General features: G+C 41.9%; 1 protein-coding gene across 2 annotated transcripts in view; it reads left to right on the top strand.

The window, feature by feature from the left end:
• fbrsl1 (fibrosin-like 1) overlaps positions 1-16,095 on the top strand; it is a 261,462-nt gene that overhangs the window by 66,371 nt on the left and 178,996 nt on the right. For both annotated transcript variants that reach the window (XM_068703416.1, XM_068703415.1), the window contains exon 3: positions 8,118-8,342. In XM_068703416.1, coding sequence (XP_068559517.1) covers positions 8,118-8,342 — 225 coding nt within the window. The remainder of the gene's footprint in view (positions 1-8,117; positions 8,343-16,095) is intronic.

Here is a 16,095-nt window from a genome sequence, read left to right as displayed (position 1 = left end):
CACCCAAGTGGAGACGCGCATCGCTGCGTGTTTGGCTGACATCTCGAAGTGGATGACGACACACCACCTCAAGCTCAACCTAGACAAAACTGAGCTACTGTTCCTCCCGGGGAAGGGTTGCCCGCACCGGGACCTGTCCATCACCATTGATGATACCGTGGTGACGCCAACTCGGACTGCGAGGAACCTGGGTGTGACCCTGGATGACCAACTGTCATTCTCGGCAAACATTTCATCCGTTACACGCTCCTGCAGATTCCTGCTCTACAACATCAGGAGGATTCGTCCCTTCCTGACTGACGAGACGGCGCAGGTTCTCATCCAGGCTCTTGTCATCTCCCGCCTGGACTACTGCAATTCTCTACTCGCCGGAGCCCCGGCGTCAGCCATAAGACCTCTGGAGCTTGTCCAGAAAGCCGCAGCTCGCCTGGTGTTCAATCGCCCCAAGTTCTCCCACACAACTTCCTTTCTCCGTTCTCTACACTGGCTACCTGTAAGAGCTCGCATCCAGTTTAAGACTCTGGTGCTAGCCTACAGGGCAGTGAAAGGAACAGCTCCTTCCTATCTCCAGGCCATGGTCAAGCCTTACACCCCCACCCGACCACTTCGCTCTGCTGCCTCGGGGCGATTGGTTGCCCCGTCGCTCAGAGGTCCTGGCGGCCGATCGACACGGTCACGGCTGTTCTCTGTCCTGGCCCCACAGTGGTGGAATGAACTTCCCACTGACGTCAGGACAGCGGAGTCGCTGCCCAACTTTCGGCGCAGGCTGAAAACCCACCTCTTGGGGAAGTGCTACCCTGAGCCTTCCACTTAGCACTTATTGTTTTCATACTAGCTTGTTGCACTTATTGTATTCATATTACTTATAGCACTAACTGTTTTTCTTGTTTCTGTACTTTGGCTCTGAGTTATGCTCTGCTTCATGCTCTTAGATGCTTGTTTGGAAAAGGAAATGTACTTATGACTTCTGGTGACTAGTAGTTCTTTTGATTACCAATGTTGAATGCACTTATTGTAAGTTGCTTTGGATAAAAGCGTCTGCTAAATGACTGTAATGTAAGTTTGTGTCTGCACACATGATCACTGTACTTAATAATATCAACTAATAATACTAATAACTAATATAGACACAATAATCATCACTGCAAGAGTAGAGATGTTTTCTCTCTGTAGCCTGTTTAACAATCTGCATTGAGTATTTATACTGTTCCGTGTCCTGTTTATAAGCACAGGACCGATTTCTACCAGTGAAATGCGTTTGTCTTATTTATGAATTATTTGCATCTGTATGTTTTGAAATTCTGATTGTGAAGTCAGTATTAAATAACCCAGAATATATGGTTTCTCTTGAACACTGGAATTAATTTATTAGGCTCCATGTTTCAGAGGAAATTGAAATGATATAAATCATCATAACCGACACTCAGGAATGATCAGCCTCACGTGACTGAATGAAACGATGATAAAAAGGGATTCGTCTCTCCAGCTCTCTCATGTTAAGTTATTGAGAGAAATATCAGATCATGAAAAGACAAATCTTTCTGATAAATGAAGAAAGTTGTCTGTGGCCCTTTTATTATTCAGACCTGCAATCAACATGTATTTTAACCAGATGGTGAATCAGAGAATTAATCAAATATAAAACTAGAGTTTAATCTGTGATCTTTCTTCACTCTGGTGTGAAACTCCAGTGATGTTGAGAACAATCAGATCAGTCCGATCAGTTGCAACGTCCAATCACATAACTGATGAACACTGAGGGGGCGTGTCGGCCGTTAAAACACTTCCTGGAAGGCTGCTCTCGTGCATCCTCGCTCATGGCTCCTCAGAGGTCCGTCCTCGATCCTCACTCTTAAGATAAAATAAGATAATCCTTCATTGAGGAGCAAAGAAATAACACATAAGAGACTTGGGATGTACCTATTGACTTTTTGCTTGAAGGTACCTTCTTGTAACTTTCCTCTGCTAGGAAGCTATTGCTATTAGGAAAATTTCTATAAGCTGCTATGTGGTGGGACCCTGAACTACGTTTTGATAAGCTGCTGAACCGAAAAACTGATCCTTTAAGAAGATAAAAGTGAGGCATCAGCAAGAAGAATGGGGAAACTGTGGGATCCTGACACTATATGTGCAGCAAGCATTTTGTCCACATGTCAGCTTTAGGCTAACTTTATTTCTGTAACTTAAGAGAATGCATTTTGACAATATGCAACTTGTTTTATAGTTGAATGTGGATAGATCACAAAGCTATGCAGTATTATATCTGCAAGTGTCTTAACTAACTACAGTAGCTTGCTAACACATAGTCTACATTAGCTTGCTAACAGCTTGCTAACTTTTCCCATCATCCATTTAGTTATCAACTGATGGATCAATCCTATAGTAAGTGTAGTGCCTCCATATTTACCTAAATAGGCCCACAAACTAACCTCGGGAACTAAATCAAAAACTAAGATTCTTGATTGATTTCCACCACATTGTCTAAAGTTTAGCTGACTGAATGACCATCAGATTTCTTCTTCTTCTTCTTCTTCTTATTATATGATATAATATGATTAAAATGCTGGATTAGCCCTCATATTGCAATTGTATGCCACAGTAGATTCAGTCCTTATTTTTAAAAATATCTTGGCTCTGCTCTTTTAGCACTTAATGAGCAGACTACTACTAGTAGTAGTAGCAGTAAAATGATGCACGTTCAAGAGCACCCTGTTATGTCTTTGTGGCACTGCTTAATGTCGAGGGAGGTGTTCCCTGCAGAGTTTTTTGTGTCTAAATAATTACTGGCCTCAGAAAGAAGAGAGTGCCGTGGAGAAAGCATGATGATGTGTGTTAGACATCACCATCGTTTATTTTTTCTGCGGTCCAGGCTCTTTTGCCTTCTGGTTTATGCAAGCCTCACGGAGACCCCCGTTATCCTTTGCAAGCAACTTTAGGGCTGCCGACATTCCTCTGTACAGAATGTATAAACCGTCCTTTGGGAGCAGAATGTGCTTCCACGGTGGATCGCAAGGCACAAGCACAAGCACGTAAAGCCATGCACTTTATTGTTAGCTGGCAAGGAAGCCTGTGTTGGATTTTATATACTCATACCCACAGACACACATGCACACTCACACTCACACATGCACACTCGCACTCACACTCACACACATGCACACTCACACTCACACACATGCACACTCACACTCTCACACATGCACACTCTCACTCACACACATGCCACAGTCCCCATGCAGCCTGGAACAGCAACAAAGCTCTCCCGTACTGTTGCCAGGGTAACTTGGTTGGGTCAAACCAGTTGAGCGGTGTCTCTCCTGTTCCAGGCTGTGCTCCCCCCCCCCCCCACCACCACCTCCACTCACTTATCTCTGTGTCTGTTTTTCTGTCCATCCTCATTATCCTCTCCTCTCTCTCTCTCTCTTTCTCTCTCTCTCTCTTTCTCTCTCTCTCTCTTTCTCTCTCTCTCTCTTCTCTGACGTCACTTCGCCCCAGCTCATCGGATCTTAAGCCACTTCTTCTCCACTGTTTGGTCACTGTCACATGTCTGCCCCGGGCTGAACAGGGTGAAATGAGGATGATTCACCACTCTGGCCACTTTGTCCGACTGTAGAAATATTTTGAAGCAAAACATAAAAAAATGAAACTTGGACAGGTTGAAAGTTCTGTATTTTCACCATGCAGGTTGCAGTGGCATTGAGTGTTTGGAGATAACATCATGCATTTCCAATTTACAAAAGACCGTAACGAACTCAACGAAATGCTAAGTACACATATGCCATTCACACCGACAGCAAAGCATTTACTTTGCAATTATGTGCATCAGTGTTTTACTCTTTTCATTTGTAAATGGGTTAATAATATAGAGTGTGATAAGGCGGCTCCATTATGTGTAGAAATGATTTAATAACCATTTTATAAAAGAAAAAAAAAACCACTTCAGGCCGTTGGCGTATGGAAATTATTTCACAACTAAGCCGTTTCTGGCAGGGACACAGTGATGGATTACCCTTCTTCTCCTGCAGCTATTATAGCTCTATTGTTGGAGTTGTGGACTGTGAATAAATGGAAATGACACAGATAGACAATTGAAATCTGTTTATTACTGATAGAACACAGCAGACATGAGACAGCAATGAGAGCAGATGCAGATGTGCTAAACAAAGTCTAATTGCTTTGTGGTGCTCCTAAATTCTGGCAAACGCATATCTTTCCAAATAAAAGGAGAAGCATGACACATTTTTACATGAGACACATCAGTTTCACAAACCTTAGCAGTCAGTTCTAAACTGGTATGAACTGTTCATGCCACCAGTGTTTTGTCTTGACATTTAACCACGGAGTCACAGAAGGATAGCAAAGAGATATGTGTGGAAGGCGTGGCTTCTCAAGTTATTGTCTAAGATAAGATAAGCATTGTCCTGAAATGAGGTAATTAGCTTATACTATTAGTTTTTATTGCTTGCTTAAGAAAACATCAGGGACATTCAGGGAACACATCGGCCATCGCCTAAGTTAGCCCATATCAAAGCTTTTTAGAGATTTAAGAATCAACACCAGACACCATTAGTTGGTAAAAAGATGTGAAACGATAGTTTACGTTGTAACTGTGCTACATTTGTTTTAAAAGGTTAAAGTCAAATCACTGAATTGTCATAGACAATAAACGTATGACAATGGCAGAGGAATGAAGGCCTCAGCTTGCACACTGTCTAACAGTAAACACAATTACAGATGAATGTGTCGAGCTGTCAAATAATCCGTGTAGTCCTTGTGTATTGCTGTTTTCTATCTGGATGAATGAAGTAGATGATTACCACAGGGATTTCCCCCGGAAGGCTAATGAAACTCCACATTTCTGCAAGTTGACGCTTAATTGATCCCACCACTCAATGCCAGTTTGTTCACAAAGACATGTTTCTATTAATACCCAAGGAGACACTGACCTGATGTGTATTGATGGAGCTTCATACTGCAGCTCAAAATAGTCTGCCTAAAAGGAGGGAAACACCTGGTCTCCGCATCCTTTCTTGTCAGGCTGTAGCCGCTTTGTCCTCGTAGCAGCTCTTTAAAGACGGCCCTCCAGGTAATGAATTCCATGACAAGTGACCTGCTAATACCGTCTGGTCCCTCATGAGAAATGAATGTGTTGGCTTGTGAGGTGAGAAGAGCTTTGAGCTGCTGTGTGATATCAGTGTGATGACATTAAACTCTTCTGTCAAAGTGGTGTCGGCCCGTGAGCTGGGTCAGCCTGGTAACCTTTTGTTAACCTTTTGTTACTACTGCTTTCATAGTTTCTCTGAACATTGTTGTCATCATGGGTTACATTGTGACTATTCTGAGCTTCATGCAGCGGTCAGTGTATAGAATTCTGTTATTTAAAACATGTTTGATCTTTAATTCAAGATTAAGACCCAGTCTTAAAAAATGTCAATGCCATTGTTTTCCTCTTAGCTAGAGAGAAGATAATCGTATAACTTGAAACGCTTAATGTGTCTCCAAACACATTTTCAGATGAGGTAGGGAATATTACCAGCAAGTAAGAAAATAAACAATTCAGCTACAAGCATGTTCAATCTAGCACAAAATAAATAATGCAAAGACTCCTGGACTAGAACACTGTAACGATGTGTGGGTGGTTTTAGGATCTTTGCACTTACCATTTAAATTTCAGATACATTCTGCCTGCACTTAAATTGCGTTTTTTCATGGAAACTTTCTTCCATTGTCAGTTTATTTAAAAAATGATTTTTTTGCAGTGCATTACACATGAACACCTTTTGTCACGGAAGGTGTCATTCATTAGCAGTTATGGGGCTAATGCGCTAGCCATCTGCTAACCCCCACCCTTGGAGCCAATAATTTGATTATTCATACGGAGCTGTAAGCTGACTGCAGTGTGGCCGGGTACTGCTGGCTGTGAACAGATGTTGAAACGTGAACTAGCAGCCCTCGGCCTTGAACTCCACGCGGCTTCATGCAGCAGCGTGTCGTCCTCTGCCGTTCAGACGCGCAGTGATCTCCTCCGACAGACTTTACCAAGCAGCGGCAAGGCACCGGCTCCACTCGGACCTAATGAGATCTGGAAATAATAGGCAGCAGAAGCCCAGGAGGAGGATACAATTCAATCACTAGACGCACAAGCAGGCAGGCTGCTTGGTTGGCAGCAGTGTTTTCCACTGGCTGGCAGATGTGCAAGTGCGTCAATTTGTGTGCCTCTTCACCATATCATTTTAGCCATGTCCATTATTTTTCCCACACCGCCAGTCGTATTTTAAACATTCATAAAATAGCATCACCAATGTTAACCGCTGTTATTAAACGTAGTAGAAGAAAGGTCACAAATAGAGTCAGTCGGACTGACATTCAGCTCTGCTATAATGTCCCTGCCGAGGTCGTGGCATGATTTTAATGTGGTGTAGTTATGTTCTGGGAACTGATACACACAGTGTGTGTGTCAGGTTGCATTGAAGTTGGTTGAACTTTTAGCGCAGTAGCTAGATTTGGTGTCTTAGCTCTCCTATAGATGGCTGTCACCAGCATTCGTCATGTGTAGTGGTCCTAAATCTCTACAGCTGACCAAATGTTTGCTAGCAAAATGCCTATTTGTGATTAGTATACTTTAAACCTTGAATGAAAAAATGCAGTTTAAGGTGAGGGTGTCAATGCTATGTACGGTCAGAATAACGCTATAGAATGTTTTTGTCAAGCTTTTCTTTGCAGTTTGCCCCTCTAGATACACCCATCTATTAGCGCTGAGTTACAATAGACTGAACGACACACTTATTAGGCATCAGCTCTTTGCTTGCTTTTGATGTATTGCTGCTTATATCACACATTTTTGGATCATATTTACAACCGGGAGCTAGGCTTGAACTGCATTTTCAAGTGAGAAACTGGTGATCATTATAACTCCAATACGACAGGAACACTGCATAAAGCCACATCATGTGTCGTAGCACCGGGAATTATGGGCACTTGTAGAATGCTAACATGCTCCCTTGTTGTTAAATATTTGTTTTCTGTACACTACACTGACAAGAAATGTCAGACTTGAACCTTAGTGCATCACAGCATCTAAAAGGAAGCGAACACCAGACACTAGCATTGGTAGCACATACACACAGCATGATGCAATTTTGTCTCTCTGTAAAATACTGGTCAGGAGGTGACTGGGGGAGGGGACGAAGAAAAAACACTGAGTAAGATACCAGGCAGTTACAAATGATGTTTTGAATTCCTATAAACAAACACCCATACAGGCAGTAACCGAAGCATGAGGAATGATTAGTTAAAGGTACATTTATAGTGTAAGTGTAAAGTGACTGTATTTTCCCCACTGTGTGTTAAAGCAGCTCTTCATAGCATAAGCTCATTATATATGAGCCATAAAGTGATTATGGACTCCAGTAAGGCATTGTTCTATTGTTGACAGGATTAAAGATGACTTGAGAGAGAGAGAGAGAGAGAGAGAGAGAGAGAGAGTGAGAGAGAGAGAGAGAGTGAGAGAGAGAGAGAGAGAGAGAGAGAGAGAGAGAGTGAGACTCGCCGCTCTATGGCTGAGTGTTGCTTTGTATAAGCCAGCAGTGAAAGGGACTGCGCGCTTGACTGTTTGCCAGCTGTGACACACCCTACCTCCACTTCTTCTACACATTCATCTCCCGCCCCTCTGTCTATACATCTACATATCTGTCTGCTTGGTTCTTGTTCAAAGGCAGCGCTGTGAAGTGTCACTTTTTTTATAGACTTGTCACCTGTTGCACTGATTTCAAGGTTTTTAGGGAAATGCTTGAGACAATGAAAACAGTAAATCTCTTTTGTCAGTGTGGTATTGATTGGTATCTGTGTCACTGGGTGTGAATGCAGGATTCCTGTGAAAAGTCAAATTTGGCTTTTTAAAACGAAAAGTAAGGGTTGTGTGCAACAGGTTATATGGCATCCTCTAACACTGCCTTGGTGAATTTGAATCACTGTTCTTATCGACTTTTAATAACAAGATGCGCAACATTGTTAAGATCATTTATGGATGGATCAACCACTCCATCTATATATGTCTTGCACAAATTATTTTTTTTGTGTGTTTAGATTTCTAATTTGCTTTCGTCTTCTCTCTGCAGAAGAAGGCCGGAGTTGTGAAGACACAGGAAAAGAAGGAGCGGTGGAAGGAGAAAAAGGTGGCGAAGCGGCAGAAAAAGGAAGATGAGGAAGTGGAGGAGGAAGAGGAGAACGTCCAGCCGGTGGTGGATGCTCTGGAGAATGGCTTCCTTCATCACGCCCAGCGGGAGCAGGAGAGAATGACCGAGAGGCTGCTGAAGAAGACTTACTCCAAGAAGAACAAAATGGTGAGTGGGTCTGACCCCATAGCCTTTTTTATATTTAAGAAATTCTCAGTTGAAAGAGAAGAGCTGAGTTGGATCTTCTGGCACGACTTCACCTACTTCCAAAGTGGATGGAGAAGGTCAAAACTCCAGCAACATGTGTAGTATATAGGACATCTTTATCATATGACTGTAGCTTTTCCATGAAGGCAGATGAGCAAGTCAGCTGCTTCAGTAGCATCTGACTGCTTTGTTGTGATTGGGCAGTGCTGTTCTTTCCATGACTATTCTTTAACTAAGACCAGGACAGGCCTTTCTCCAAATATATACTTTCTATTCATCTAACAGCTGGTCCACATTCCCTTTTAAGCAGAACAAGCTCTACAGTGAATCTTCAGAAAGAAGTGAACAGTGTAAACGGAGCCTTACGCTCATGTCAAATGTGACTTTACTTATTCTTGTGTCAGCAGGGACTTTGTACCACAGTGCTGAGGTTGTCAAGCAATAACTTCACTTTCACATGAGACACTTCAGTCCATTCTATCAGTTCACCATCAAAACCTTCTCAGTTTTTAACACTTGAGAAAATAATTTTCTTCAAATACTCACTCCTTTTGTGAGCAGTCTCTAAAGCCCATTCAGAGCTGGCAAACATTGACTTTCTATTGCTACAGTCATTTTGAAAATGATATATGTTTTTTTTTAAACTCTTACTTGGTTTTCATTGTTTTTGAAATAGAAGCTTTTGACACTACTGACGTTGCCCCCTTAGGAAGTCCAGGTTATTGCCAGAATCTTTTTTTTTTTTAATTTCTTTTGTCAGCAGCAGCCTTTAGTAATTAGTTATCATGTTTCTCACATTGTGGTTGGTGGTGACGTTGAGTGCTTCCTTCTGCTTGCTGCTGTCTAAAGGGACTTTATCTTGTCAGTCACTACTGATGCAGAGCCTGTTCAGAACGGGCCGAATGCTTTAACTGTGTGCGTTGATGCCAAACCCTTTTAGTTCAAGCCCCCAGGCCCAGATTGCCTACTTTGCCAAACAGTCATCTGACCCTTGAACTAAAAGGGTCAAAAACAGCTATTGATTTATTAAGATGTTTGATGATATGACAAATATTGAATTGTGTTACTATTCTTACTCATTGTACCCTGAAATAACTTACAAAAGACGCCCAAAGCACTTTACTACAACTCAGCTGTATAGCCTACTACTTACTGTGTACCACTACTTCACAGGAAAACATTGTAGTACTACATTTACTTGACAAAGAACTCTTACTGGTTACTTTGCAGATTATAAAGAAGTATAGAGTAGAGCATGGATTTAATTAGCAGATGCATTTTGCTGGCGGTAACGTTATTAGTGTTGTAAGTTAGTACACACTCAAGTGGCACAGTAGTCGACTACTGGCTGCAATATCGATGAAATGCACTTAGCAGAGGCGTTCATTTCCAAACAGGCATACTACTTGCTTGCTTTGACATAACCACCAGGGTTATAGAGAAGAGAATGGATTTAATGAGTTTTTTACTCTGTTACTTTGATTGCTTAAATATATTTTTGCTGCTGTAGCGAACACATTTCCCCTTGCGGGATGAATAAAGTATCTATCTTTCTATCTATCTGGAGGTATTTTTCTGGCAATAAAGTTTTAAGTTGGTAAAACCTAACAGCATTTTTCTGCTTTGCTCGTTGACCGGGAAAGAAATACAAGTTTGGTAGCAACGTGATGTAGCGTTAGCATATCCAGCATCAGCAGTCAAAGTGAACTGCATTCAATGAGCCGCTATCTGCCCGCTGCAGTCCACATGCTGGAGTTTATTAATATTATATAATACGATATTGCACCAACTTCATCAAAGCACTCCATGGGGTCACCCAGCAACACACCTGCCAAGTGTGAAGTAGATCGGATGAGCGATTCTCCAGATATGTAACAAACAACCAGACGGACAGACATACATTTCCCTTACTATGTGTTTGAAGTGAAAGCTTCAGTGTTTTTTCCCATGATGCTGCTGGCTGCCGCCATGGACTACCATTCATTTACTGTGATCACGTAATCACTTGTTGATACAAGGGGGATGGCTAATACTTGTCTATATTTATATGTATTTGCTTCTTGATAATAGCACCTTGTTTAGTGTTTGAAAACTATTGGCGCAGCACAACCGACCAGCTAATGCAGGGTTGAGGCCACACTACAGTAGCCTATGTCAGTACTGATAGCCTACAAAGTGTGACTGAGACCTTAACTGCACTGTAGGTGCACTATGGGAGTTTTCTTCTTGTTTGGGACTGTAGTGTTTTGTGTAATTCACCTACTAAAGCAAGCAAGGACTATATCATTGGGAAGGAATCCTAGGGAGTCAGATAGCCTTTGGACCTCAGTGAAGTGTGAATACAGTGTGAATACACACTGTATTTGACTTGTCTTCACTGAGGAGCCCTGATGCTACCAAACATGGTTTCATAAACAAGTTGCTGGTATGCTGCCTTCGGGTGCATTTACCTTGCTATCCCATTCTTGTTTTTCTTCATGACTTTTCTGTTTGTTAATGCGGATAGAGGGCTGCCAATGTCCCCGGCTTCAAGCACACTGCTGAGCCCACAGACTCGAGTCTGTCCCAGCGAGATAGCCCATCTATGTGTTAACAGTTTGTTTAAATGGGCGGATGTTTTTTCATGCTCCTGTCTGAGGCCAAGCTCTACCATAGTGCTGCTGAGGATAAGAGGGGAAATGTAGTCAGGAAGCCAAACTAAATAATGAGGCTATGTAGCCCGGAGGCCTCCTCCACAGATAAAAATATCTCTCTTAGATAAGATTTCCTAAGGAAGTTAACATGGCTGAAAATGAGTTTGGCTGTGATATTTAGTTTGCTAAGAGACAGTGAAAGATTATGTATTTAGCTGATGCTCTTATCCAGAGTTTAAGTGCAATAGGCTGCAATTACTGAACCAGATCTACATTCTAGTTCGGATAATAACTCCATAATATTTCCAAACTGCTGCTGTCATGAGAAAACCTTGTAACTTCAGCTGTGCTGAATTTCATATTTTGCCGTAACTTCGTCTGAAGATTTACTACACATACTCCCAAGGACATTAATATAGTAGAGAGCTCATGAAACCAGCTCAAAACCCACAGGAAGACTCAAGCTAAAACTATGTTTTTTAATGTTTCTACCCATCAGCAGTCAGATATGTTTTTGTCCCTGGAATATATAATGGGGAAGTAAAGAATCAGGGGTAAGAAAGTTTAATATTTCATATAAAATGTTTGATCTTTTGTCGTAAAGTTATATTACTGCATATTGAATAGCTCCATCTTACGTCTATTCATTTGCCGTTTTGCTTGTTCTTCCTTAAAGCAATTTGAAGTAATATCTGGAGGTACATCAACAAATGCACCTACCTTTTTTTATTGCCATCAGCCAAACCACAAATATTATATTACATTTTGAGGAATGCATAACAAAATGTTTATTTTGTCACAGTGGAAGTGATGAGGTAACAATACTCACTCAACTCAGCAATCAGAAAAAGATTTATTGCCAAGTATATTTTCACTTACAAGGAATTTGTCTTAGTGTTTGGTGCATACAATAAACATATTAAGAGGAAATAAGAATTCCAAGAGTCCAAATCAGTTGGGGTCTGGGGCCTTGTTGATGAGACCCACTGCAAGAAACTGGCTTTAGGTGTTGGTCCTGTTGGACCTCAGCCTCCTGCCAGAAAGTGACTCAAAACGTTTGTGTCCTGGGTGTGAGGGGTAGGGCACGATCTTTCCTGCCCGTCTCAGGAGGCATACAGGTCCTCAAAGGATGGCAGATTGCAGCCAATCACCCTCTGAGCAAAGCGAACGATACGCTGCAGGCTGCCCTTGTTCTTCATGAGGCAGCTGTGTGCGTACCAGACGCTGATGGAGGAGGTGAGGATGGACTCTCATTGACTTTGGCAAGTTGAACTCCTTCAGCTGCTGCTGGAAGCATATCCCTTGCTGTGCTTTTTTGACCTCCCTTACCAGATGGACTGATTTATACATAGGCCCTGTTGCTCTTACTTCACTTCTAAACTTTCCAATCCCTTCTTTTTTTCTTGTATCAATTGCTTGCTTGAATCTCAGTGTCTAGCTCAAGCAATGTTTGACTGTATCACTGTCTGAGTAGCTAAGATATCTTTTAACCTGCGAAGGGTTTAGTTCTCTGCATGCTGAAACCTTAAGCGTGCCTTTAATGCATAACTAGAACGCCCAATTCCCAGCTACATTTTCACTTTGAGTATCAACAATTATGCTCTGGGAAACAGCAACACCCAAATTCAGCCATAATCACAGCACAGATAAGACTCAGCACATGATCATGTTGCATGACTAATTAATTATAGATAACATTATTCAAAATGAAACGGTTGATCCACACCTTCGAATAGATCCTCTCTGCTTCAGTTAGAAGTATAAAAGGTGTTTGATCACCACACCTTTGTGATATGATTTAATATGCAATATGAATTGTTTCTAAATAGGAATGTGTTGCAAGTAAAGGCACATCATAACCAACCCAACATCCGCTGAGTGTTTTACAAATCCTGTGGGCCAACCTGCCCTGTAGGAGTGTATGAAGAATTTGATTGATTTCATTCTCAATTATATATCCTTACAAATACAGGCAATACATCTATCAGGTGTTGATAAATTAACTGTTGCTGAGTCCAATCTCTCTGGGTCAAGTGCATATCAAAAATTGTTACCCAGCTGTTTTCCAGAGCAGCAGATCACAGCTGCAGTAAAAGTTTCACTCTGAAGCTTCTTTTTATTTTTGTGACTCTGGAGAGGAGAATGTAAGAGCAAGTGCTTGATACCAGCTTAGGAGAGAATGATAGAGCGAGTAATAAATAGTTATCTATTCTTACTTTATCCTCAACGCCTGTGATGTCGTCATGCTCTCTAAGTGTCTTTGATGGATGGAATCCCATATAAAACACACTTGCTTCCATGAGGAGCCCTTTGCGGATTTCATCTGCCACAGAAAACGTCCTTTGCAATAGCGCCGCCAGACTCTGTCGTGTGGTTTAGTATTCACAGTTCTCTGTGCTGACAAGTTCATTTAACAATCCCATGTAAACATTTACTCTTACTTACATCCAAGAGGACAAACTGTAGATCACTTTATCCAACAAACACTAAACAGATGGATGCGCACATAAATAAACACTGTTGTTGTAACTGTGGGAAAAGGGCAACACAGAGCAGCCATCTGAGCTTCAAAACAGGCGTTTATGGCAGCTGAAATTGATGGAATACTCTGATAGGGACGTATACTTTTAGGACGCTCTCTCCACCACAATGATCAGCTGCACTTGGAGCGTTACTACTCTGTCCTTCAGGCTGCCCTCTTAGTGTCCAGCTTAGTTTTCCCTATCCATATTTCTATTTCGTCTCTCAAGTCAGAGGGTTCCCTAGTGTATGTCACACACTAAGACCCACAGGCGCGGTGATGTGTTGGCACCCTCGAGGCACCCCAGGGTGCCAGAAGCTCGCCGGAGGACAGGAGCTGCGGTGTCGGAGCGGAGTGTGTCACAGAGAGGCAGTTGGGGGGGCAGCACTTGATCTAATTGCAAGGCTCACCAGGACCTCAGGAATGGTCGAGCATCGTGCGTGTGTGTGTGTGTGTGTTTGTGTGTGAGTGAGTGTAAGTGTCTGGAGCCATTTCTCCAGCAGTCACACATGTTGTTTGGAGATGTTTTTTGAGGGCAGTACTGATTGTTTGAATTAGATCAAACCATTTGTACCAGTTATTTACTTGCCCTGCTGTTAGTAGTTGGTAGTCATAATAATAAATGATGACTGTGAATTGAGATTGTATGGACCCAGTAGTAGAGATGAAATGCTGCCATATGCAATATGCTTCAAAAGGGAGTCATGAATAACACATAATGCTGACTCGCTCAAACAACACACTGATAGCTACACATACACATCACCATCCCTGTCCATTAGTGGCTCACTCTGTGCTGTACACACTCCCCACTAGCAATGTGATGTAGGAAAACATCTCTGGACACTCTATTACCTTACTATCACTCAAGCAGGTGGATATCAAGTGTCCTGCATGCCCCTGTCCTACTGCTTCAAGATTACTTCCCCATCTTCATATCGAGGTATGTTTATAAGCAGTAAGCCAGCCGGAGACAGATCAGATTAGCTGGGGCATTAACAGTGCACTGGAGCATAGTTCAGGGGCAGCCGGAGAGCTGCGATAGAGTACTGCCGCCCATTGGCAGTGGGGCAGCGGTAACGGCAAGGGATCAGGATGACTGATAACGGCGGGGTGGTTGTTATCTGGGGAGCCGCGACCCTGAGCGGTAGCAGCTCGGCTCAGGAGACAATAACTCCGCTGGCTAACCAGTTTCCAGTCCATTTAGCTGGAGATCAAGGTGAACCCTTTCACCCCGAGTCAATCTGGGCAAGTGGATTGAGCTGCACTCTGGTGTTGTTAACTCACTTTAATTAAAACATTTAGCTGGACAGTACATTCGATTTTTCATTTACTGTAACTTAAATGTACTTTGCATATAGCTTTTTTCCTCTTCCATTCAAGGTAATATTTGTTCCCCTTACTCTCCTAGAACTACCACATTTCTTTCACTAAACGATTATCTGCTTACAATGTTGTGGTTGATTGAGGAACTTAAACACCATCTAGTGTTGCACTTGTAATGAGATCAGCCCTAAAATGTGACATCCTTGATGTAATTATAGAGTCGAAAAGCTTGTTAGTGGTAACATGATAGAAATGGCCTTTACTCCTGTTGCTCTGGTTAACACTGCAATTTAACAAAGAGCATTATTAGATAAGTAGCTAATGAGGTACGCTGCTGAGGTGTCTGCAGGCACATGACATGCGATAGTGTGCGCATGTGTGTGCAGAGCAGAGAGACAGAGATGAGTGGAGGAGCGTGACTTGTAATAGACCCTGACAGATCAATTAGCAAGCTGCATGTAACATCAACATGCATGCATGATCAAACGGCAGTGTGTCTTTTCCACATCAAAGAGCAGTTAGCATATGAACATGCATGTGCTTGTACTGGATAGAGATACATATTCACAGAATCCTACTGTAGTTCAACCAAGCCTGTGTGAATCATGACTCTATTAAGAGGCCACCTTTTAAATGGAATAGGCTTGAATCAATGTAAATATACAGTAAAACTGCAAATTAGGAGTTTAAAATTAATAATTTATGACTTAATTAACTTCAATTGCTGCATTAGGAATTACAAGAACATTTGATGACTCTCCAGCAAAACATATACCATAGTAGTATGGGCATGTCATAAATGAGAAACACATTTCCCCAGTAGAGAATAATAAAGCCAGCTAATTAGATCAGTGATCAGACAGTTTACATGAAATGTGTTGTAAAACTGCTTGCTAAAATTGATAAGCACGTAAAAGTTCACACAGCTTCTTTTGTTAAGTCGTTGTTGGAGAATTTCTGTTGAAAAATCAAATGAAGAGAATTTTTGAAAACCAATAATCGAAGTGAAGTATTCTTTGAGCCACTGATATTGATCACGGTAAGTTAGTCAATCAACGGTAAATACTTCCTATAGATGATAAGTAAATAATTGCAAAAATGATTTCTGTTAATGAGATATATCAGTATCACAGTATAGTTGGTGAAAAAGTCAATATACTTTTCATGCTCCCTTCGCTGAAATGATCTTTGTGTTTGGGGGCACGTACCTTCCTCTGTGTTTTCAAGCTTCCTG

The sequence above is a fragment of the Cebidichthys violaceus genome, unplaced genomic scaffold (assembly GCF_023349555.1).
Source record: "Cebidichthys violaceus isolate CVI_PGR_0920_01 unplaced genomic scaffold, fCebVio1.0.p SCAF_9, whole genome shotgun sequence".
In the NCBI taxonomy this organism is placed as follows: domain Eukaryota; kingdom Metazoa; phylum Chordata; class Actinopteri; order Perciformes; family Stichaeidae; genus Cebidichthys; species Cebidichthys violaceus.
Note: the sequence above shows the minus strand (reverse complement) of the source record. Positions and strands in the feature narration are given on the sequence as shown.